The sequence below is a fragment of the Anopheles stephensi genome, chromosome X, assembly GCF_013141755.1.
Source record: "Anopheles stephensi strain Indian chromosome X, UCI_ANSTEP_V1.0, whole genome shotgun sequence".
NCBI classification, from domain to species: domain Eukaryota; kingdom Metazoa; phylum Arthropoda; class Insecta; order Diptera; family Culicidae; genus Anopheles; species Anopheles stephensi.
In genome coordinates, this window is record NC_050201.1 from 20770355 (window position 1) to 20794945 (window position 24591).

The 24591-nt window shown below is 43.7% G+C and overlaps 2 protein-coding genes and 1 long non-coding RNA gene across 7 annotated transcripts in view; 2 read left to right on the forward strand and 1 right to left on the reverse strand.

Annotated features, from left to right (window-relative positions):
• Positions 1-24591, forward strand: part of LOC118513437 (uncharacterized protein K02A2.6-like) — a 54053-nt gene that overhangs the window by 10730 nt on the left and 18732 nt on the right. The gene's annotated exons all lie outside the window — the stretch shown is intronic.
• On the forward strand, positions 18898-21132 carry LOC118514011. The gene is made up of 2 exons (XM_036060484.1): positions 18898-20081; positions 20155-21132. The coding sequence occupies exons 1-2, from the start codon at positions 20047-20049 to the stop codon at positions 20723-20725; spliced, it is 606 nt and encodes a 201-aa protein (XP_035916377.1). The 5' UTR covers positions 18898-20046; the 3' UTR covers positions 20726-21132.
• Positions 20161-22248, reverse strand: LOC118514586. The gene is made up of 3 exons (XR_004906674.1): positions 22218-22248; positions 21132-22069; positions 20161-20195 (listed from the first exon to the last, which is right to left on the reverse strand). It is a non-coding gene; the product is annotated as an uncharacterized LOC118514586 (long non-coding RNA).

Sequence of the window (24591 nt, forward strand, 5' to 3'; positions counted from 1 at the left end):
AACGGGCTTATTCGTATCCGAGGGCGATTAGTGAATTCATCCCTGAGTTCTACAGCGAAGCATCCAATCGTTCTCGCTAAGGACCATCAGTTAGCCACACTTTTAGCGAACTACTACCATCTAAGAATGTTACACGCCGGCCCGCAGCTAACAATGACCACGGTAAGACAACGTTTCTGGATTTTAGGTGCACGATCGTTGTTGAAGAAGATCTGCCGACAGTGCAAGCGATGCTGCAGAACAAACCCAACTTTTGTGACACAACCAATGAGCGACTTACCGGCGTCACGAGTGAATGAAGCGAGACCGTTTGCTGTATCTGGAGTCGATTACTGTGGTCCTATATTCGTGAAGGGAAGTCATCGAAGAGCAGCACCGACGAAGGAGTACATTGCGGTGTTTGTGTGTTTTGTTACACGTGCGGTACATTTGGAGTTGGTGACTAGTTTAAGTACACAAGCGTTTTTGGCAGCCTTACGGAGATTCATATCGAGAAGAGGAATGATAGCAGAGCTTAACTCTGACAACAGTATTAATTTTAAAGGAGCGTCAAACGAATTGCGTGAATTGTACGATATGATGAGGTCAGAAGAGTTTTCTAATACGATAAATACGTGGTGCAGTGATCAAGGATTTGTATGGAAGTTTATACCACCTGGCGCACCTCATTTTGGCGGTTTATGGGAGGCTGCGGTTCGTTCAATGAAATACCATCTAAAAAGAGTGATAGGAGATAGGGCTTTGAGCTATGAGGATTTTACAACTTTATTAACACAAGTTGAAGCATGTTTGAACTCACGTCCAATCACACAACTCTCTGATGATCCATTAGATATGGAAGCGTTAACTCCAGGACATTTTTTACGGGATCAAATATGCAGCAATTGCCAGAATTAAATTTGAAGGAAATACCAGAGAATAGATTAAATCATTGGCGAATAGTACAGCAGAGATTGCAACACTTTTGGGATCGATGGCAATCAGAATACTTACAAAACTTGCAAGGAAGAACAAAATGGAATGTATCCCCTAAACAAATCGAAAAGGGAATGATGGTTATTATAAAGGAGGAGAATATCCCACCAAGTAAATGGGCATTGGGGAGAATAGAAGAAGTTTATCCAGGAAAGGATGGGATTGTGCGAGTAGCAATGATTCGCACGGTGAATAATGATAGGGTTAAACGACCAGTTGCAAAGTTGTGCGTGTTACCAGTACATAGATGAGTGAAGCAGATAGAGCATTAGAAAAGAAAGTTGGAATTAGAGTATCATGAATTTGAGTTAAACGTTAAGGAGCGGAATAGAGTCAGTTTAAGGTGAAATTTATCAAATTTTAGGTGGTCGGAATGTTTGGGAATGCGCCTATGAGTAGGCAATAAGAAGGCATGTATTGCGATGAATTAGAATATTTTATAGCAGTTAGGGCATATTAGTATAGGTAAGCAGTAATTATATTGTAATTGTAATTGGTAAGCAGAACCTGAATATATTGTAATCAGTCTTAAAGTAAAACCCCACCAGAGCAGTCAACATTGTGAAGAGCGATCCGAAATTGGTTGAGCTACGAAACACATACTATGATCCGCAAAAAGATATAATAGTGGCCGCGGATGCGTCTTCAGTAGGAGTAGGGGCTACGATAAGCCACAAAATGCCGGATGGAACTGTGAAAGTAGTGCAGCATGCAGCGCGAGCGCTGACAAAAGCAGAAGAAGGTTACAGCCAACCAGATCGAGAGGGCCTAGCTATTATATTTGCTGTCACGAAGTTCCATCGTATGATTTTCGGGCGGAAATTTACACTACAGACCGATCACGCTCCGTTATTACGGATTTTTGGTTCACGCAATGGTATTCCAGTGTATACGGTGAATAGGCTACAGCGTTGGGCCTTGAAATTGTTGATGTACGATTTTAAGATCGAATATGTGCCGACAGATAAATTCGGAAACGCAGACGTTCTATCACGTTTAATAGATAGACATGAAAGGCCAGAACCGGAATTTGTTGTAGCAAGTATTAATGCGGATAAAGAAGTGCAATGTCTAGTTAGATGTTTCACGGCAAGTGGCATTACTCACTTACGTTTGAAGATATTGTGCGTGGAACCAGTAACGACGTTAAATTGGAACAAGTAGCGAACTACGTTCAAAACGGATGGCCGACTAGGAAACTGGTGGATACTGAACTCAGAAGTTTTCAAGTTAGGAGCGAATCTCTATCCACCTTTAACGGATGCATACTATTTGGCGATCGATTAGTGATTCCAAGAGATCAAAGATTAAAGTGTTTAGCTCAGCTTCATAAAGGCCACCCGGGCATTGAGAGAATGAAGGCCCTTGCGAGAAGTTACGTTTATTGGCCCGGGTTGGATCGCGACATAGAAGAAAAAGTAAAGCGTTGTTGTTAGTTCGATAACGAACCGTTGTTGAACCGACCACGCGAAGGAATGGTCGATTCGGAGATCTCCGCGCAGATTCCTGGCCTTGTCAGAGTTGCTTGAATCAGGCGGCTAACCTTTTTTCCTGGATAACCAAGAGAAGTTTTTAGCGGCGGACTCGCACTACACTAACTCGGCGTGGACAACGGGAATGCCGTAGCTCGATCAGACGATTAGCCTTTTTTCCTGGATAACCAGGAGAAGTATCTAACCGTGGTTCTTGCTTGGCTTGATTTCGCCTAATTCTTCCGACGGAGTGGGGAGGCACCAAAGTGCGTAACCAATTTCCGGAGGGAAGGCAAAGGTGAAACTTTCCCGATTCTGTACTGATACCCAAACAATGAAACACAAGTTTCTTCGTTGAGGTTTGGATTACAAGTCGCTTTTATTCTTAAAAAATCCTGTCTTATATACTAAAATTCCGTGGGAAAAAGAACATGAAATAGCATTACATCGATCTCCTTTTTCCTAATTCGGTATGCTGATGCGTTGACCCCTGCCAGGCGTCGGCTAGTGTAGGAGGTCTGTAATGTAATAATATCTGGCGATTGTTACCCTATCGTTTTATGACCATGGGTAATGCATCGCGCATCTGTGGTTCAAGTGCGTATGCCTATTTTCCTATTGCCTATTGCCTGCGCGTCGTTTGTTCTATTCGTCAAGTTGGTCTTTCCTTCACTGCCCTACGACCGTGCGTTGGTCGTTCTTTCATGAAACTAATCGCGCAATGACAATGTATGCATTGTGTTCTAGTGATAACCCTTTTCGGCCCATGTTCTTCACTTTCGTTTTTATTACATGGCTTGAGTTTATTTATAGTTTTCATATGTCTGGATATTGTCCCCTTTCTGATATTTCCAATAACGCACCATACTTTCGTTTTCCTCACGGTATGAGGCCTCTCTGTGACTTAAGGTTGTTTTCCTAAGATAATATTTTCCGGTGAGAATTTATCCTAAACAAAGATATTTAGTGATTTAAAGTTTCTCATCTAACTCTTGCATGCCTGTCAGTTTAGCTCAATTTTATTTTGTCGCGTTCGCAACATTCCGGCCCTCGTAAAACTACAAGTTTTACCAAATAATCGCGACGTATTACTGCCGAGATAAAATTCAAATTCTCCTTTTGAGTTGATTTTCCTAATATTTTAATCAATTGAATTGTCTCGCGCTCTCATTATACGACACCTGATTTTAATTGCACGCATTCTGCCGTTGACGGTTCATCGATGCTTGCAGTTGGTTGTAGAAACGATTTACAGATGTCTAGCCGGTGAGGATGCGTTAGTGCTCGTAGGTTGTCGCGGCGATGACGAAGGAGATAATAGTAGTGAGGCATAATTCACTGTTGGTTGCACATTGGACTACTCGTAGGGCTGCGCGTTGGGTGTTGAAACTCAGATACGACTTTGATTAACACGATTTTCAAGAATCTCTACATTATAAGAGATTTTGTAGTTGCTCGTTGATTTCACACGTCGTCGTCTTAAAACACGATGACTTCAGTTGGGCGATTTCTCAAGTGGTTACGATGTGAAAAATAGTCGTCATTTTGATGCTGGATTTTAAGATTTAGATATCGATAGTTGAAGATGCATTGTAATCAGCTGGTCGACCAAGATTATAGTTTAGACCGCAGTAAGGCGTTATGCGGAAACTATTGTAGACTTGGGTGTTGTTCAGCTCTGATTTAGTTGCACAGAAGAAGTGATACTCTCATCACTTTGTATAGCAGGTTTTTCATCTTCTGGAGATCTCAGCATCTTGATTTCGCTTACCATCAGACTCGGCCCATATGACCAAACAGTAGTCTCTCGATGGCGTTAGCAAGACATACAGCATTTGTTCAACCTTGAACGTTTGATAGTTGAACATTAGCTAGCTTTCTTCGTAGATTATAGTTGTGACTTCGCACACCCTTTGAAGTTCCACTTTTTTGTTGAGATAGCCAATTTCGTATCTAAGCGCTAGCCAACCGCATATTACCGCTTCGTAGTTCCCTTCGACGTTGACCGTTGTCATCTAATTGTTGATAGCAGACCAACTGTATCTGCAGGATGAAGAATGACGCTCTGAAGACTTCTCTGATTCTGTTTGAACTCAGACGTTACTGATGAAATGCGTTGCCCTTGCGCGGGTGCGTTGCAATTACCTGACTTTTGATATAGAGAGTTATAGTCGATTTTTCGAACGTTTTTCCTAATCTCTTTACTTCTACTCTTTTAGAAAACTAATGTGTATTTTTTCTCGCAATGTCCATTTGACGATCGTTTTTTACTTTGATTTTTTGAAAGTTAAAATACTTGAACGTTTCATTTGTGTCGATTTGATTTGATAGATTTTCTTGTCTTCCTATATCATTTGTGGCATGCAAGAGGCTTTTTTCTTTTGATAATAGTTTGTTGGTTGCAATCAAATATGTAATCAATCCCCTTGTTGTTTTACCCATAACTTCAGCTGAAAAGAGAAATAACATGATTAATATAAAGGTCGATAAATTGTGGAACAATATCCTGAGGCCTTTGATTAAACCAATAAACCCTTTTCCTATAGGCTTAATCGTTTGTGTGATTGCAGTAGCTTTCCTTGAGCTGGCTGTCAAAACCTCGTAGTTCCATGCATCAGGAATTATTTGCTTACTTTTCATCTTTATTGTTGGTAATTCTTTATCGATTACCTCTTCAATCATATTTTCTTCATGAATTCCTATGAAACTACTTTCAATTGGTCCTTTATTGGGTAGCCTTTGTTTCTTGTTTAACGGTGATTCAAACATTTGTTTGCCGTAAACATTCAAATCCGCCAGTTCATTGACTGGACGGTGATATTTCCCGTGTACAGGTGTAGATTCTTTTCGATCTTTTTTCATTTGTACTTCCATAAAAAAGTTGGAGTTTGCGTTGCAGGTAGAAATCCTATTTCTTTTCTTTTTTGTAGTTGATACCTGAAGAACTGAATTTTCATTTATTAATTTGTAGCCCTTTTGACGAATCTCTCCGGATTTGTCTCTTTTTGACCCATGACCATTGATATCTCTGCAAATTGTTTTTTCAGATTTTATTTTCCGTCGTTTTGCTGATTGTTTTAAGCTTGACTTCGCAATATCCGTAGGTAAAGAAATTTGAACAACTGGTTTCAATACAGACTTTTCTACTGAAAATTTGTTGGATATTGGTTTACGAAAACTTTCTTTCTCTTGTGCTATCATGGAATATTCCTCTTCTTGGCTTTCGGTTGTTTTTCCGTAAATTAGCCAACCTAATCTTGTCCTCATTGCTATCGGTTCTGTGGGTTTACCATATTTATGTTTAAACCCCATCAATAAATGATTGTTATTCAAGCCGATCATTATAGTGGGTCGAATATTTTGAAATCCTGAAACAGGAAGATTAGCAAGGTGAGGATATCTTTTGCTTAGATCATTATAATCTAAAGATTGAACAGGTAATTTCAAATCTTTAACTGTTCTCACATTCTTCAGTTGAAAACCCTTTTTAGTTGGACCCTTGATTCTTAATTCCACGTTTTGGCTTTTAACGTGTTCAGTCTGTTTGCCTTGTGTCCATAGTAATTGGAGCGGTTTTACTTCCCCATTTAGGTTAAGTTGTCGCGCAACCTTTTCTTCTAATAGGGTCGAGGATGAACCTGGGTCTAATAGCGCATAGGTTTTTATTTTGTGATTGCCGTTTATCAATTCAACTGGCAACACTTGGAAATGCGTTGATGACGTTGCTTCTAGTTCTTGATGATTGTTTACTCCTGCGATTTCAAAATTTTGAGGTACATGAAGCATTTTATGATGCCTATCGGTGCATCCATTTATCCCGCATATTTGCGCGGATCTACAATCATGTATTGTATGATTGTTAGATTTCAAGCAACCTAAACATAAACCTTTATTTTGAGCAATTTTTATTCGCTCAGATGGCACCTCATTGACCAATGCATAACATTTGATCGTTTCATGTAGCTTATTGCATATTAAGCATTTGCTAGCTTCTTTCGAATTTTGTTCGAAATCCTTATCCCTTTTGATTGGTTGTTGAAGACCTTTGTATGGGATTTTTTGTTCGTGAAGATGAACGCCTCCACGTTGGGTATGTGCGGATATTGTTTTTAACATGTTTGCCGTTTTAGCGAAAGGTCTCAGCCAATCGCATAGGTTATCTAAAGTTTGAACCCTTAACGGTGATTCCGCTTCAGCCATGTACTGGGCTCTTTTTTCCTGAATTTGGTGTGGTAGCCTAGCAGTCAACTCCAACACCAGCGTATGATCTTTCAGGTAGTCCGGTTCCCTCATCAAGTTTACTGTTTGAATGAGGTTTTCTAAAGCGTTTACCATTTCCACGACAATGCTTTTGGAATCTCCTCGGATTTTAAACAGATTATTACGTAGCTCAAGATACACTAAATCTGTTCTCCCGAAGGAGTTCTTTAAGCGTGTCATTATTTCTGGCACGTTTGAAGAATCCAGCATTAGTTGTTGAACGCTTTTGAGGGCTGGTCCATATAAAGCCTGTTTAAGGCGGTTTAAATTTTCTAAATTAGAAAATCTTCCCTCCTCATTTGTATCATCATATGTTTGTTTAAAATTTGGCCATTCTACAGGATCTCCTCCAAATCTCGGCAACTGCATAAGCGATTGTCTTTTCAACAGCGTTTCTATGTGCGGCGATCCTTGTTTGTCGCCCGCAATAGTTGTTACTGCTTTTAAAAATTCTTGTAAATGCTCTTTTGATTGTTCTTGTTGACCAATCAATAGTCGTGTGAACATTGCCTCTGTATCCTTACTAACAGATTCTTTGGGCAATCTATTAAGTTCATATGCTATCTTTTGACATTTTACGCAAAGCCAGCATTCTTCCGGCTTTGGTTTACGTGATAGTTTGGCACATGTTAAATGAAACCACCTATCACATTCATAGCATGAAATCATGCTTTCTTCGGAAGTGTCTTCCGCCACGCACAATCGGCAACTGCCGGAAGTGTTCGTGGTAAATTTGTAAGGCATCTCGGCGGATCTTTAAAATTCCTACTCTGAGCTATAGATAAGAAAGTTCGACTTACCGTTTTCGGTGTTACCTTTCCTTGAAGTGCCCGGTAGTTTAATGTGGTCTCGATCTCGCTGATAATTCACTCCGGAGTTGTACTAAAAAACCATCTGCGCCGATAGTCAACTGACCTACTCCGTTAAGATACGCCTTACGAGAACTCTTTCCCACGTGCTTATTGCTGATAAGCTTCCTTTATGCACTGGTATTTTATGTCCTCAATTTGTTTAAACTCGAGCACTTTAATGCGATCGCAACGTCATTCACTCGGTTAACTTATTATTCCGCGGTTGTCCACGGACTGATGTTTAACACGATTTCTTTCGTAAGCATAGACGTCTTCACTAAAGAGTTTTTCTTTCTCAAACATTTAAAGTTACTTTCGAGTTTGTTTCGAATGTGTACTTTTTTCGTTCACTCCGGAGCCGTATTGTAACACTATTGTTCTCGAATAGTAAAATAACGTACTCCGTTTAGTTCTACCTTTTTGGAAGAACTTTATTACCCTTTGGTATGGGTTAGTTCGGAGCCGTGTTTATTGCTTATATCACGCACTGGCACTCACTGATGCTCTCCGATTTATTCTGTTCTGCACTTGAGCACATTGATATGATCGCAACGGCACTCGAACGGTTAACTTATAGCACTGTAGTTCTTACGTGTTTTAATTGTAAACCGTTTCACTCGCTGCAATTCACTTTATTTTTCACGAGCGCAGAATTTGAATCTGAACCTTTTTGAAGCACTGCTTGGTGCGGGTTCAGTTAGAGGCTGTTCTTTTGGCGACAGCACACCACGAACGTAAGTTCGCTCGAATGAGTTGTTAACGCGCGCGGATATTAACAACTCCTCTCTGGAGCCACCATTTGTTAGTTCGATAACGAACCGTTGTTGAACCGACCACGCGAAGGAATGGTCGATTCGGAGATCTCCGCGCAGATTCCTGGCCTTGTCAGAGTTGCTTGAATCAGGCGGCTAACCTTTTTTCCTGGATAACCAAGAGAAGTTTTTAGCGGCGGACTCGCACTACACTAACTCGGCGTGGACAACGGGAATGCCGTAGCTCGATCAGACGATTAGCCTTTTTTCCTGGATAACCAGGAGAAGTATCTAACCGTGGTTCTTGCTTGGCTTGATTTCGCCTAATTCTTCCGACGGAGTGGGGAGGCACCAAAGTGCGTAACCAATTTCCGGAGGGAAGGCAAAGGTGAAACTTTCCCGATTCTGTACTGATACCCAAACAATGAAACACAAGTTTCTTCGTTGAGGTTTGGATTACAAGTCGCTTTTATTCTTAAAAAATCCTGTCTTATATACTAAAATTCCGTGGGAAAAAGAACATGAAATAGCATTACATCGATCTCCTTTTTCCTAATTCGGTATGCTGATGCGTTGACCCCTGCCAGGCGTCGGCTAGTGTAGGAGGTCTGTAATGTAATAATATCTGGCGATTGTTACCCTATCGTTTTATGACCATGGGTAATGCATCGCGCATCTGTGGTTCAAGTGCGTATGCCTATTTTCCTATTGCCTATTGCCTGCGCGTCGTTTGTTCTATTCGTCAAGTTGGTCTTTCCTTCACTGCCCTACGACCGTGCGTTGGTCGTTCTTTCATGAAACTAATCGCGCAATGACAATGTATGCATTGTGTTCTAGTGATAACCCTTTTCGGCCCATGTTCTTCACTTTCGTTTTTATTACATGGCTTGAGTTTATTTATAGTTTTCATATGTCTGGATATTGTCCCCTTTCTGATATTTCCAATAACGCACCATACTTTCGTTTTCCTCACGGTATGAGGCCTCTCTGTGACTTAAGGTTGTTTTCCTAAGATAATATTTTCCGGTGAGAATTTATCCTAAACAAAGATATTTAGTGATTTAAAGTTTCTCATCTAACTCTTGCATGCCTGTCAGTTTAGCTCAATTTTATTTTGTCGCGTTCGCAACAGTTGTAGTAATTGTGCAAGTGCGGCTAAGTCAATGGCTCATAGCATACCAATCCCATGGCCAGCAGCTAAAGGTCCCTGGCAGCGCGTGCATGTCGATTTTCCGGACAAATAGGAGGAATGCATTATCTGTTAGTTGTTGATTCTTATTCTAAGTGGCCGGAGATTGTAGCGACTCCAACAATCACGTCTAGTGCGACTATTCAAATTTTACGAGGGATATTTGTTCGATTTGGAATGCCGAATACCTTAGTGAGTGAAAATGGGGCACAGTTCACGAGTGCAGAATTTAGTACACTCTGCACAGTTAATGGTATAGAACATCTGCGCACTGCACCCTTTCATCCCCAATCAAACGGACAGGCCGAAAGATTTGTAGATACCTTTAAAAGGGCTTTAAAGAAATTGGAAGGGGAAGAAAATACGATACAAGAAGCTTTAGATGTTTTTCTAATAACGTACCGAAGTACACCACACAAACTTCTAGAGAACGATCAATCGCCAGCTGAGGTTATGTGAGGCCGTCGTATGCGGACTTGTATGGAATTATTACGGCATCCAGCTGAGCCAGTTATAAATGAAACGAATTGCGCAATACTATCAAAAGTGTACAATATGAATGATCAGGTCTATGTAAAAAGGTATTTTAGAAACAAGTGGAAATGGGTGCGCGGCATAGTTCAAGGGAAGTTAGGAAGAGTAATGTATGAAGTGCTTACTGAAGATAACAAGCTACAAAGATCGCACGTAAACCAACTTCGTAGACGATATGATAATACTCAGCCGGTTTTGAACAAACCCCGTATGTTAGACGTGCTGTTAGACACTTGGGGTATAGACGCGTGTAAGCCAGCATCATCATCAGTATCGCCCTGTATACCGCATCATCAAACAGCATCGCCGTTATCATCATCGTCATCGTCATCTATATCGCCGTCGTCATCGTTTCCGTCAGTACTTCCGTCATCACCATTGTATTCGTCATCGTTGGCACCAGCAGAGGGAAGTACCACAATGTCTCCGGGATTTGCAACCGCCGATAGCGGACCAACAACACCGGTGGAACATCTACGCCGATCTACGAGGGTTCGAAGACCGCCGCAGTGGATGGAGTCTTACCGCCGGAATTAGGAGGGAGATGTTGTGGAGATACGGATGTGTCGAAACCGTGCTTATTACACAGCCTTGTGTACTAGGCTTCACAACCCGACGAGTGACAAATGTCACTCGGTGCGGTGTGTGTGTATGCGGAGTTTTATCTCTCTCTTCTATCGCCAGCGGTCGCCGAAGCAGGATGCGTGAAATATACGTTAAGTAATTGTATTCAAAGTATTGATATTGTTCGTGTGTTATTACCGTTACAACACCTACAGTCATTTACTCCACTATACGAGCACCTGTTGTTTTTGATTTTTTAAAGAACAAAATTGGTTTTATTTTACAATAATATTTACATTAATAGGTCGCTTTGAACATCCTGACAGGTATCCTCCTATTTAGTGTTTACGCTGTTGTTTTCTACCGAATTTAATTAATTTGAAGAAAATAAGTCATATTTTTATGAAGACCAGTTATACTAACTGGTAGCGGAAGGTCACTTAAGCTGCCTTCATGAAAGGAATCATCCCATATATTATTTGAATCTACTTAATCTATCTTACGTACCTAAAGTATGTAACTAACTAACCTAAATTATCTTATTTTAAACAAGGCAATATTTATAATATGTACATTTTCAAATCTCTTGCCTAATCATCAAGGAACAACGTCTGAATCATCCTAAAATTGGATGAGAGACATTTATGTTTAAGGTTATCCAGATTTTGTTGGATCTGATCCCCGTCAATCCTTGACGGGTTGTTGAGGATCATTTTCAAAAATTTGTTTTGTATTCGCAGTACAGCAAGGATACTCCTGCTGGAGCATGACCCCCAGATGTGTGATCCATATAGAATTGCAGGTAGTATAACTTGTTTGTACAGTATAAGTTTGCTTTCTATTGTAAGAGTGGCCCGTCTTTTGATAAGATAAATCCTCTGACTGAGTAGAAGACCGCATGTTTTAGATTAAAGGATTTCAATATGAGCTTTGAATGTAAGGTGGCTATCTAGTGTAATGCCGAGATACCGCATGGTAGGGGTCCAGGGAACTGGATTGTCGTGGATTGCTATTTGAATCACTTTCCGTTGGATTGTCGCCATAGTACGCTTTCGATAAGGTAGAACAATGGCCTGCGTTTTACTGCTGTTCACCAGTGTCTTCCAGTCGTTTAAATGTTTTAAATATTTATCAACGCTTTTTTGTAGTCCAGAATGGAGCTTTGCATAGACCGGAGAGCTATGCATTATTGCAGTATCGTCTGCGTAAAGAGAAAGTTGCGCACGTTGATATAGTGATGGAACATCAGTAGTGTAGCAATTGTGTAGAAGAGGTCCTAAGACGCTCCTCTGAGGAACACCTGCACTGTTACTGTAGGGCTCTGATCGGATTCGGAAGGTCGGAAGGTAGCTTTGAATGATTTTTAAAATGTACTTTGGAAAATCTTGTTGTTGTATCGTTTTAAAAATATGTGTAAGTTTATTACAATAACACTTAATTACTACGACACAATAAAACACGCACGTCCGACCCCTGTCGCGGTCCGTCCTCGAGACCCCTAGCACTAGGAGACCGATGAGTGTCTCCCACGAGCGGCACTCACCACTTCGGTTTGTTGGAATTGGTTGTGATACATCTTTTTTTGTTTTTGTAGATTGTCTGGTTCACGTGTAAATACGTGGTAAATGCCGTGAACGTTTGCGTCGTGCCGCAAGGATCCACGGGGATACGGTTCGAAGGTGATCCAATCTAAGCCGGTTTTGATGGCGGCTGGCTCCTGTTTCCTTCCCTCCACGAATGCAAATGGACGCATTAGCTGTCAATTATCGATGCCGATGAGAATTCGCGGTGTCACGTCGGAATAAGATCGCAACTTCAGACCTTCCAGATGCTTATACTTTCTAGACGTAGCATCTACTGAGAACGATTGTGAAGGTAACGAGGGGTGTTGCAGAGTGTGTACCTTTGTAAGCGTAAATTTTCTCATCGTGTTGTCGACGCTGGCTATTTGTTGTGCTACCTTTACTGAACGACTTTCATCCTTTTCAGTCTCACCGGTCCCTCTGATGCACAACGGATGCGGTGTCGCTTTAAGATCCAGTTCCCCAATCAAACTCTCTTCAATAGACGTTCCCGTTGAACCACTATAAAAAACGCGCACGTCTTCACGGCCTTATTGTCGCCAAATACAACCACAGGTACGTATTTTAGTAAGACTCCTCCGCTAGTGGACGAATGGGTGTTTACAATTACCTTCTTTGCTGGTGTACACGCGTCGTCAGTGGGTATTGGCGCAGTCGAGGCCGGAGTACTGGTTCGGTTTCATCCCGTATCGTGTAACAGTTGATGGTGTATAGATCTGCAACCGTCTACACCCCACTGTTTTCGCGATCTACTTCTGCCTCCGTCTTAACGCAGGCAGTATGTTTGACTCTGCTTCCACGTCGGAAGCGTTCGATGTGTGGGCTGAGAGCCAGGATTGGTTTTGAACCCATCAGACATTGCTGAGGCGAATCTGCTGGGTTTGTTGTCGTCCTTGTGTGCCCACGTTGACTCTCGGCACGATCGAAGGCATCGCTATAAACTCGCTACGCGTTCAACTGCAAAACACTCACTTGAAGCCTCTACGACTTTAGTTTTACTATCTGTATCTGGAGATCGTTTTCTCGGCGCAGGATATCGGAATCCATCACTTCTACTTCCTCCCAGCTCAGCTGAAACGGATGAAGCGACGTTTGTCGGCCATCGAGCCATGGCTGTGGATTTCGCTGCGATGGCGTAGTGACACTCGTCGATGGCGTCTGTTGGCGTCTCTCAAAGTGTGATGTTATCGGTAGATTTGGTATGGTGGATGTGAAGTTGAGTGATGCGGCATTCGTCAGCGTAATCGGTGTCGCGAATGTAGAAGAGTGTGCCGTTCTTACGTCGTCTTCGCGAGTCGCGCTAACCGTGGTTGTTGGTTCGCGTCGTTGACCGGAGTTGACCCCACTTGACCCCGGGTCGGTGGTGTGTGCCGTGAACGATTGCGGCGCTTGGCGTGGATTTCTACCCATACTGCTGGGATCTGCAGTACGCAGTTCTACCTTTTGCAGCCTGGTCTACCTGGAAGTTTTCCGCGTCGCATATATTCGATGGTAATGTGTTCGCTTTCCGTTCCGACGCTAGGCTCTCGCAATTTAGAATCGCTCACAAATGGCACTTAGCGTCTTGCGGTACGAGAATTCACTCTTATGGGGTTATTACACGAGGAATTTTTTGGTTGGTGATTTTCTGTCAAATAGGGCGTTTGACAGAAAAAAACCAGCTGTCCGTGTAATAACACAATATGCTGCACAGATTTTTATTGCCATCATCCGAATTATTTTACATTTGAATTGTCCGTTATTCTCAAATGGAATGAAATATTTATCATTAACACGTATCGTACCATGCCGGGCACCGACTGACGATGCCATTATGATAGGGATACTTTTTCGTGACCGACAGCACTTCGGTCAGACGAACATTCGGTTAGAGATTTTTCGGTTCAAACTGGTCCCAAATCGCTCTCTTTGCATTAACAAAACATCGTCTTCAATATTCATCTTAAATCACACGAAATAAACTGGACAATAATATTCAATAAAAATTGCGAGGCAAAACAACGCTTCCAAAATGTAAACAATCCACACTTTGACAGAAAAAAACCTGCGCGATCAAGGTGTATGTATTTAGAAGGTGGATTTTTATCGATTTGACAGGGCGACATTTTAGTCGAGTTATGTCAGAGTTTGTTTACAAAAACATATGGTATGGGCAACAAACATGAACAAACAGCCTCGATTCTCAATCCCTTGAGCAATTTCGCTAATTTATGGGTCATCTTCGCATATCAAATGTTGTTCCACAGAAGATTGACGATATTTGGTTGCATTTTTCGTCAAAAAATCGCAAGCGATACCACCACCGGCGCCTCCTCCGATGCTGCCATCACTCTTCTCAATACCCTTCCCCTTGATCACCACGGAACTGTTATGTCAGGTCGAGAAATGTCAATTTGCTCTAAACAACTCTACCTTCTATATCTACATACCTTGAGCGCGATCGAAATCTGAATTGAGCATGTCGAATTCATTTTTTCAGACCGGCATTTATCTGTCAAACGTGTTTTGACAGAAAATCACCGATGAAAAATTCCTCGTCTAATAACCCCATTAGTGATCGCTTATTATGGACCACGACCGTACTATGTGATTCGGAATCGGTGGAGTGACATATGTGATTCGGAATCACAAACGGACTGTCCGGAGTTTGTTCCGCATGATACTTTGGTTACGGTTACGACACTAAGCTGCGGTGTTGCCCTAGTGTTCTTACGCGACATACGTGTGTGCGTGGAATTGCGTATTCGCTACCGTTACATTTAAAAATGTGCTTACCATCGTTCAATTCCACTAGAAGAGAGGTTCAACATTTGGACCATCTAAAGTTTCTCCGTCGTCAAAAGCAGTTTGGAAGCACCCGTAAGGACTTTTAAAATTTCTGCTCTTGTTGGTTTTTGTGGTATTTCCGAAAAATCCATCTTGAAGGTTTTGTCACTTCCCGACATTTTCCTCAAGACAAGCACTGCCCACAAAAACTAACTGTTAGTAATTTGGAAAGCACGTTTGGTTTTTTGTCATTTCTCTCGACAGTCATTTACTCCACTATACGACCACCTGTTGTTTTTGATTTTTTAAACAACAAAATTGGTTTTATTTGACAATAATATTTACATTAATAGGTCGCTTTGAACATCCTGACAGGTATCCTCCTATTTAGTGTTTACGCTGTAGTTTTCTACCGAATTTAATTAATTTGAATAAAATAAGTCATATTTTTATGAAGACCAGTTATACTAACTGGTAGAGGAAGGTCACTTAAGCTGCCTTCATGAAAGGAATCATCCCATATATTATTTGAATCTACTTAATGTATCTTACGTACCTAAAGTATCTGACTAACTAACCTAAATTATCTTATTTTAAACAAGGCAATATTTATAATATGTACATTTTCAAATCTCTTGCCTAATCATCAAGGAACAACGTCTGAATCATCCTAAAATTGGATGACAGACATTTATGTTTAAAGTTATCTAGATTTTGTGGGATATGATTCCTGACAAGAAGTGTTCCAGCTTCCTTGTGAAGCTGTGCTGTGCAGTATCTTGACGGGTGATTGAGGATCATTTTCAAAAATTTGTTTTGTATTCGCAGTACAGCAAGGATACTCCTGTTGGAGCATGACCCCCAGATGTGTGATCCATATAGAATTGCAGGTAGTATAACTTGTATGTACAGTATAAGTTTGCTTTCTATTGTAAGAGTGTACCGTCTTTTGATAAGATAAATCCTCTGACTGAGTAGAAGACCGCATGTTTTAGATTAAAGGATTTCAATATGAGCTTTGAATGTAAGGTGGCTATCTAGTGTAATGCCGAGATATCGCATGGTAGGGGTCCAGGGGAGTGGATTGTCGTGGATTGCTATTTGAATCACTTTCCGTTGGATTGTCGCCATAGTACGCTTTCGGTAAGGTAGAACAATGGCCTGCATTTTACTGCTGTTCACCAGTAACTTCCAGTCGTTTAAATGTTTTAAATATTTATCAACGCTTTTTTGCAGTCCAGAATGGAGCTTTGCATAGACCGGAGAGCTATGCATTATTGCAGTATCGTTTGCGTAAAGAGAAAGTTGCGCACGTTGATTTAGGGATGGAACATCAGTAGTGTAGCAATTGTGTAGAAGAGGTCCTAAGACGCTCCCCTGAGGAACACCTGCACTGTTACTGTAGGGCTTTGATCGGAGTGAGCCCAAATGAACTGTTGATGTACGGTCACAAAGGTAGCTTTGAATGATTTTTAAAATGTACTTTGGAAAATCTTGTACTTTCAATTTGTGCAGAAGCCCATGGTGCCATACGTTATCAAAGGCTTTTGTAATGTCTAAAAGTGTTAAGGCAGTGGACCAGCCACGGATTTTACCCTGGTTTATGCTGTTAATCATACGTTGCAGTTGATGAGACGTAGAGTGAGCTTTCCTGAAACCAAACTGAACTTCAGTCAGGGTGTTATTCTCAGAGCAATGGTTTTCCATTCTTGCATGAATAATGCGCTCCAGGATTTTGGTGTGAACGCACAGTAAGGAGATAGGCCTATAACTGGAAGCCATGCAGGGATCTTTCCCAGGTTTCCTGATAGGAATAACCTTTGCATGTTTCCAGCGAGCTGGTAAATATCCTAACTCAAGGCACCTATTGAAGATGTTGGTCAGTAGGGTCAAAGAATTGACCAAGATGTTTTAGGCAGATGTTGAAAAAGCCATCCGGCCCGGTGCCTTGAAGGAAACGCTGTATTTGATTATGAATTTCACTTCGTGAGGTCCTGTTTATGACTAAAGCAGGGTCAGAGTGGGAATTGATTTCACCAATACTGTTTTGCACAATGTTTTCATGCGGACTGGTCATTGTGTCGCTGATGTTATGCGAGCTAGCAAAAACGTTGGCTAATAAGGATACTTTTTCTTGTGGTGTAAAGCAAATAACAAATGGGGTTACCTTTCAGAGGAGGAATGGGTTTGGGCTTAGTGCGCGAGAAGGGTTGGGAATTTTTGGGAAGATTCTTTACCATCTTGGAGAATCGTTGATTTTTATGTAACCTAAGCCTATATTCGAAAAGTTTAGCCGCTTGACGGAAAGCGGAGGCCCTATCCCTGTCCTTTGGTAATGTTCTTTTGGTCGATTAGACCTTTTGTTTCACGGTCAAGCTGGATGAGTTTTGTACTTATTTCAACGCGAGGAACGCACGAACTTACCGCGTTGTTTATACAGGCTTCGAGCATGGTGATGGCTGCGTCAATGTCGTTGATTGTGTTAAGCGGAATTTCGGCGTTGATAGTAGCTTCCGTGATGCGTTGAAATCTCGTCCAATCCGCTGCACGATAGTTTAGGCGTTCCTTCCTGGGCTCGGTCCCCGAACCATCGATTTTCATCAATACAGGCAGGTGATCTGAAGAAAGTGCTGTGATCGCTGTGGGTTCATTTACCACCATGTTGGTCAGGAACAAATCAAGGGTAGAGAAACTTCCATTTTTGTAGTATGTCGGCTGCGGTGGGAATTCTACTGTGTAAAATCCTGTCTGAAGGTCATCACACAAAATTGTTCCGTTTCCGTTGGCGATAGTATTGCTCCATTGGCGGTGTCTGGCGTTCAAATCACCGGCGATGATGTATTGATGTGTATTTCGTGTAAGCTTTTGTAGATCATTTTTCAGGATCTGAATTGAACCGTCGCTTCCCCTAGCTTGCTTCGCACAATAGGCTAAATAGAAGCGGAGCGTTCCTTGTGTAGTGAAGATTCCTATTCAAGCAGACTCAACCAGTTTTGTCTCTGGGAGAGGAAGTACACGGAATTTAAGAGACCGATGCACTGCTATCGCTACACCGCCTCCTAGGCTCTGCCAATCTACACGTACAACAGCATGCTCCGGAAGATAGAATGATTGTGTTGGTTTTAAGTGCGTTTCCGTTAAGGCAAGCAATGACATATCCTCGTTTACGACGAAATCAATAAGTTCCAACCGTTTGTGGGCGATGGAACGGCATTCCACCTACAATCATTTTAGGGCCCCAGAGATGAAATCGACCATCGTTCTGAAAATCTGGTCTTTGGAGCAGTGTTTTACTACACGTTTGTATTTCAGCCAGAGCTGAACCACCATTTTAAACAGCTCTTTCTCATCATCCTCAGCTTCTGCACTGAGGTCGGCACGCAGTTTGTTGAGCTTGTCTTGGACAGGTTGTCGATAAGGTTTTGGCTTTTGTGGTACACCGCCATGGGTTACAGTATCGGTCAACTGTTTTGGGATGCCTACGATGGTGTCGGGACGTAGATCGTGATTTAGTGTGTGTTACCGATGGTGCTGTTTGTTGTTCATTTAGCTGCGGCTGTGCTGGGAGTGGTAGCTGTTGCTTGTGCTCCGACTGTTGTTTGGGATTTTGCAGTTGCAAGTATTGTTGCTGGTGACTTTGCTGCTGCTGTAGCGCAACGATGCTGCATGCAACTGTGTTGGCATGGAATTTGATATTGTTGTTGTTATAGTTGAGCGCTGGTTTTTCTGCATCCAATGTAGTGAGATGCAGCTGGTTGTGGAGCTGGAAGAAATCGCTCTTTAGTTGTATGCGTTTTTGAGTTATTCTTTTTCTTCAAGTAAGCGATCCGTGTTGGGCAGTTCGGATTGCGGGGGCCATGGTTGCCAGAGCAGTTTGCACACACGCGTTGATCTTTGAGTTCAGCTGTGTATTGCGTTGTGCGGTGACTTCCACCGCATTTAGCACAACTAGAGAGCATTGCGCAGTTGTTCGAGCCATGCCCGAATGATGAACAGTGTTGGCACTGTTGGACTTCGTCTCGTCTTGGCGAATAGCGCTCCCACCTGACACTGGTGTAGTTGAGGTACTTGATAGACTGAACCTCGTCAAGGGTCGTGATTCCTGTTTTGAAGGAAACCACGAATAGTTTGGATGGTGCCTTTAAAGCAACGCCAGCATGTAGCTCACGCACTTGCAAGGGCCGAAAACCGCATTCCTTCAACATGTTTTCAACGCGCAACTCATTGCCGAAGCGCAGGCCCTTAAGAATAACCCGAAAAGGTTTATCCCCCGGGAAGTCGTGGGTAAAAAACTCACGGTTGAAGCTGGCTAATAAAAATTTAGCAGCTTCGTGATCTTTCCACGTTTTGCAGAATATTCTGCAGCAACTATCTGCAGAGAAACTAAACGATGCGTCCAGTTCACCTCGTTGAGTAGCAGCACAGAGAGAGCTGTATTGCTCTTCGTTTAGGTTACGCACTGTTACCGGTGGGATTTTTTCATTGCGAGAGAAAGTGCTCTCCGGAGTAATGAGATCACCGTCTGTTGCGTCCAGCAACAAGCGCTCCTCACTTAGTACGCGTTTCGGACTTTCGACAGTTTTTAACAACTTCGAATGCGTTGAAATTTTAGTACGACTTTATTCGAAAGTTTAAAATCAGCTGCGTTCATCCGCTGCGTGTTGAAAGAGAGCTCATCTCGGCGCGCGCCGAGTTTTTATTCGTTTTCCAGCCTCCGGTCAATCACCCTTCACCGCTGCTGGTGAGAGTTCATGTTTTAGGATTCTCCTGAGCGAATTCGCTTCGTTTCGCCGGTGTTATGTCCGCAGCTAAAAGATGATCCGCTCCGCTCCGCTGTCAAAACGACGTGGACCGTTGCGTACGCGACACTGACCCCCGGTGTTTGCCTCGTTAAACACATTGTTTTGGTCTCACGTCGATGTGTGCTATCTTCACTGCCGGGCGTTCCAGGACTTTTCCGTTGCTAAGTTGCACCTGAACGCGTCGCACCGCACCGTCTTGCGATTGCACGGCTTGGATGATCCGTCCTCTCGGCCAGCAGCCTCTGGGTAGCGCCTCATCCACTATCAGCACTAGGTCGCCCTCCTGTAGCGGACGCTGATGTTGAAACCACTTGCTGCGTCTGGTGAGTGTTGGTAAGTAGGAAGAAACCCATTTACGCCAAAATTGGTCCGCGTATAGTTGGGATGTTTTCCTACTATTCCGTAGTGCTGCCGAGGAGTCAAGGAATGGTGAAAGAGGTTTTACGCCTGAGGAAGAGCCCAATAATAAGTGGTTTGGTGTTAGTGGTGCGTCGTCGTCGCTGTCAACCGGTACGTGTGTTAGTGGACGCGCGTTGATTATGTGTTCCACCTCGATCAACCAGTTCATCAATACGGCGTCTGTGGGTGTCTTCGTAAACTGCATGCCGGATAATGTTCGCTTCACGGATTGTACCAATCGTTCCCAAGCGCCTCCAAAATGCGGCGCGCCAGGTGGGTTAAACGTCCATTTCGTATCGGGAAGATACATCGCTTTTATGATCTGGTCCGAATTAATGTGTTTCACGGCCTCTTTTAGTTCTCGATCGGCTCCGACGAAGTTCGTTCCTCTGTCGGATAGAAATTCAATAGGGGTGCCCCGACGAGCTATGAAGTTACGGATGGCCATGATGCAGGAGCTTGTTGTCATACTGTGGGCGATTTCGATGTGCACCGCTCGTACTGTAAGGCATGTAAAGAGCACGCCCCAACGCTTCTCCTGCCTACGCCCGATGGCAACCATGTACGGTCCGAAGTAATCTATCCCAGTATATGTAAACGGCCTCTCGTATGGCGATACACGAGCTTCTGGAAGTCCACTCATCATAGGAGGTTTCGGTGCGGCTTTGCGGATCCTGCATACCATACAGTTTTTTCGCACTCGATGACAGGCACTCCGCAGCGCTGGAACATCGAATCTTTGCCGTACCTCGTTCATGACCGTTTGATGATTCTGGTGTTGATACTTCCTATGATACTCCGCAATCACTAGGTCGGTGAGCCAGCATCTTTTAGGAAGTATTATCGGTCGTTTCATGTCGTTCCCTACAAGGCGACAGGCATCGATCCGTCCTCGTACTCGTAACGCTCCGTCGCTGTCCATATATGCGCTGCTTCTATAAGGAGGACTATTTTTATTTATTTTTCTTTTAGTGCCATTCGAACCTGTTTTTTCTTCAAGAAATAGACGGTACTCATCCGGAAATTCTTGTTTTTGGACCTCTTTGAAGATCGATCGCTCAGCCAGTTGATATTCGGTGTGAGTAAGGGGTCTGTATGTTCGAGACTCTGTGGGCTGTCTTGCATTGTTGATGAAGCGCCAAACATATGCTACAGCGCGATGTAACCGCTTCCACAGCGAAAATCTCTCGAACTGAAGTACTGGACTCAGTTGACCATGCAGGTTATCTGTCTGACACCTTTCCTCTTCTGTCGCCGCGTGCTCGAACGATTGAAGATGCCAATCCTCTTCCGGCTGTTGCAGAAAGCTAGGTCCTTTGAACCAGTTTTCCGTAGCGAAGTGTCGATGAAGGTTCGCCCATTTAGTACCTTCGTCAGCTACATTGTCGTTCGTTGGTACCCAGTTCCATTCCTGTACAGATGAGTTTTCCAAGATCTCGCCGACTCGGTGTGCTATTTCCTATGATCCGAATTCAGCCAACACAACACGTCCTTCGAGTCCGTCCAGAAAAAACGTCGATCAGCTTTCAAACGGTGAGCTGCTTCTGTTGCCTTCATCAAACGAACACCCAAAACGGCCGCTTGTAACTCCAACCGAGGAATGGAGGTGTACTTGATCGGAGCCACTCGAGTTTTGGCGTCAATCAAAGCTACTTCCCGTTTTCCATCTGCTTCAAAGCGGAAGTAAGCCACCGCGGCAAAGCCATCCTTTCCGGCGTACACAAACACGTGAAGTTGTATTATGCCACCCGTCGCGTTAGTTGGAGATTGGTAGCATCGTGGGATCTTTTCCGTTTGCAGGTGAGGTAAGCAGGCTAACCATTCCTTCCATTTTTCTTGTAGGTTATGCGGAATTTCATCGTCCCATGTAACTCCAGCGCGCCACACTTCTTGCAGTAGAACATTCAGGTATAAGAGGAATCCTGCAATCAAGCCCAAAGGATCATAAATCGTCATTAGCGTACTAAGTACCTGTCGTTTTGTTGGCACCGCTGTCCCTTGCAGAATAGATAGATCCTTTTTTGGCAGCTTGAATTGGAAGGTGTCATCCTGCAGATCCCACTTACTTACTTACTTATCAGGCGCTACAACCGCTTTGCGGTCTTGGCCTGCTGCAACAATCCTCGATACCGCTCACGGTTCAGCGCCGTCGTCTGCCAATCCGTTATCCCGGCCGTTCTGGCGGACGCATCAACGCCATCACTCCATCTCAATTTGGGCCTACCACGCCTCCTCTGTCCTTGTGGACGGCCTAAAAGGACTTTACGGGCTGGGTCGTCCGGTGTCATTCTTATGACGTGACCAGCCCACCAGAGCCTGGCGAGTCTAATGCGCTGTACGATAGTGAGATCATCGTACAGCTCGTAGAGCTCGTCATTGTAGCGGCTCCTCCATTGTCCTTCCACACGTACGGGGCCAAAAATCCTTCTGAGCATCTTCCTCTCGAACGCGGCTAAGAGGGCTTCGTCAGTCTTGGACAGAGTCCATGTCTCAGAGGCGTATGTGAGTACTGGGACTATAAACGTTCTGTACAGTCCCAGCTTCGTACGTCGCGACAGGTATTTAGAGTGGAGAAGTTTCCTCAGGCTGTAGTATGCCCGGTTGGCAGCCAGCACCCGTGCGCGTAACTCAACATCAATGTTGTTGTCGGTGCTGACTTTTAACCCCAGATAGGTGAAGTTTTGGACGACTTCGAAGGTGCGGTCACCTATCTGTACATCACCCCTGCGTAAATCAGTGTTTGTTAGCAGGGCCGCTGGTGGTGCCACCATCGTTTTGGTTTTCGCCTCGTTAATCTCCAACCCGAGGTTCTGTGCCGCTTGCTCGATCCTTTGATAAGCTTCTGCTACATAGGAGAGCTTCAAACCAATGATGTCTATGTCATCAGCGTATGCCAGGATTTGGATTGACTTATAGAAGATGGTCCCCGAAGCTTCCACCTCTGAGTCACGGATGGCTCTCTCTAGCGCCAGATTGAAGAGGAGACAGGCGAGCCCATCTCCCTGGCGTAGGCCCTTGGTGGTAGCAAAGGGCCCTGAGAGTTTTCCATCCACCTTCACCTGGCATGTGATGTTGGCCATTGTCAATCGTACAAGCCTGGTAAGCTTGGCCGGGATTCCAAAAGAGCTCATTGCGTCGTACAGTTTTACACTGGCTATGCTGTCATAGGCGGCTTTGAAATCAATGAAGAGATGGTAGGAGTGGAGCTGCTGCTCCGCTATCTTCTCCAAGATTTGCCGCATCGTGAAGATCTGGTCAGTGGTTGATTTTCCGTTTCGGAATCCTCTCTGATAGTTTCCGACTATCTCTTCAACGAATGGGACAAGTCGATTTTGTAAGATAAGGGAGAAAATCTTGTAGGCGGTATTCAACACCGATACCCCTGTAGTTGCTGCACTCTAGCCTATCTCCCTTCTTGTATATGGGATAGATGATGCCAAGATTCCAATCACAAGGCATCGATTCGCTATCCCATACCTCAGTAATAATTTGATGAATTTCCTGTTCGAGTGCTGCACCACCGTTTTTGATCAGTTCGGCTACTATTCCGTCGGTGCCTGGTGCCTTGTTGTTCTTGAGCCGACGGATGGCCATTCGTGTTTCATCTATGCTAGGTGGCAGTAGCATGATATCATCTGCTAGTGGAGCCTCTAGCTGTTCGTTGAACTGATCATTTAGCAATTCATCAAAGTACTGAGCCCATCGCGAGAGGACCTCTGGCTGGTAGCTGACCAGATCCCCATCCTTATTCCGACAGCAGGTCACCTTAGGTCTAAAGTTATTTCGGCGACCTGGTAAAACTTTCTTCCTGGTCCGTAACGCACTCTGATTTCTTGAAGTTCCCGCACCCGCTGCTCTTCCCAAAGTTGTTTTTTGGTGCGGTGAACTCTTTTCTCTTCTCTCCTGAGCCGTGAGTATTCCTCTGCGCATGCCCGCGTTCTATGCCGCTGCTGCATTACTCGGTATGCGCAGTTTTTACGTTCTGTCACATGTCTACATTCTTCGTCGAACCAGCCAGATCTGGTGTTGCCCCGACGTGGTGGGAGTGTGGAATTGGCACAGCTTATTATTTTTGTTTTTAGAGCGTTCCACCGTTCGCTCGTAGTTTCATATTCATTTTCTGGTAGTAGAGCCTCACCTAAAGCGGATTTGAATGCCTGTTGGACGTGACTGTCCTTTAGGGAGTCCGTGTTGAGCCGAGCCTGCGTGTTAGTTTCGCCCCCATTGACGCGGGGACGGGCGATTCTGCAACGAATCACTAAGCCAACCAAATAGTGATCGGAATTGATGTTGGCCCCTCGATACGTTCTGACGTTCAGCAAGCTCGACTGTCTTCGGCGGCTAATCAACACGTCGTCTATCTGATTGGAAGTGGCTCCATCCGGAGACACCCACGTAGCTTAGTGAATGTCTCGGCGCGCAAACTTGGTACTTCCCACAACCA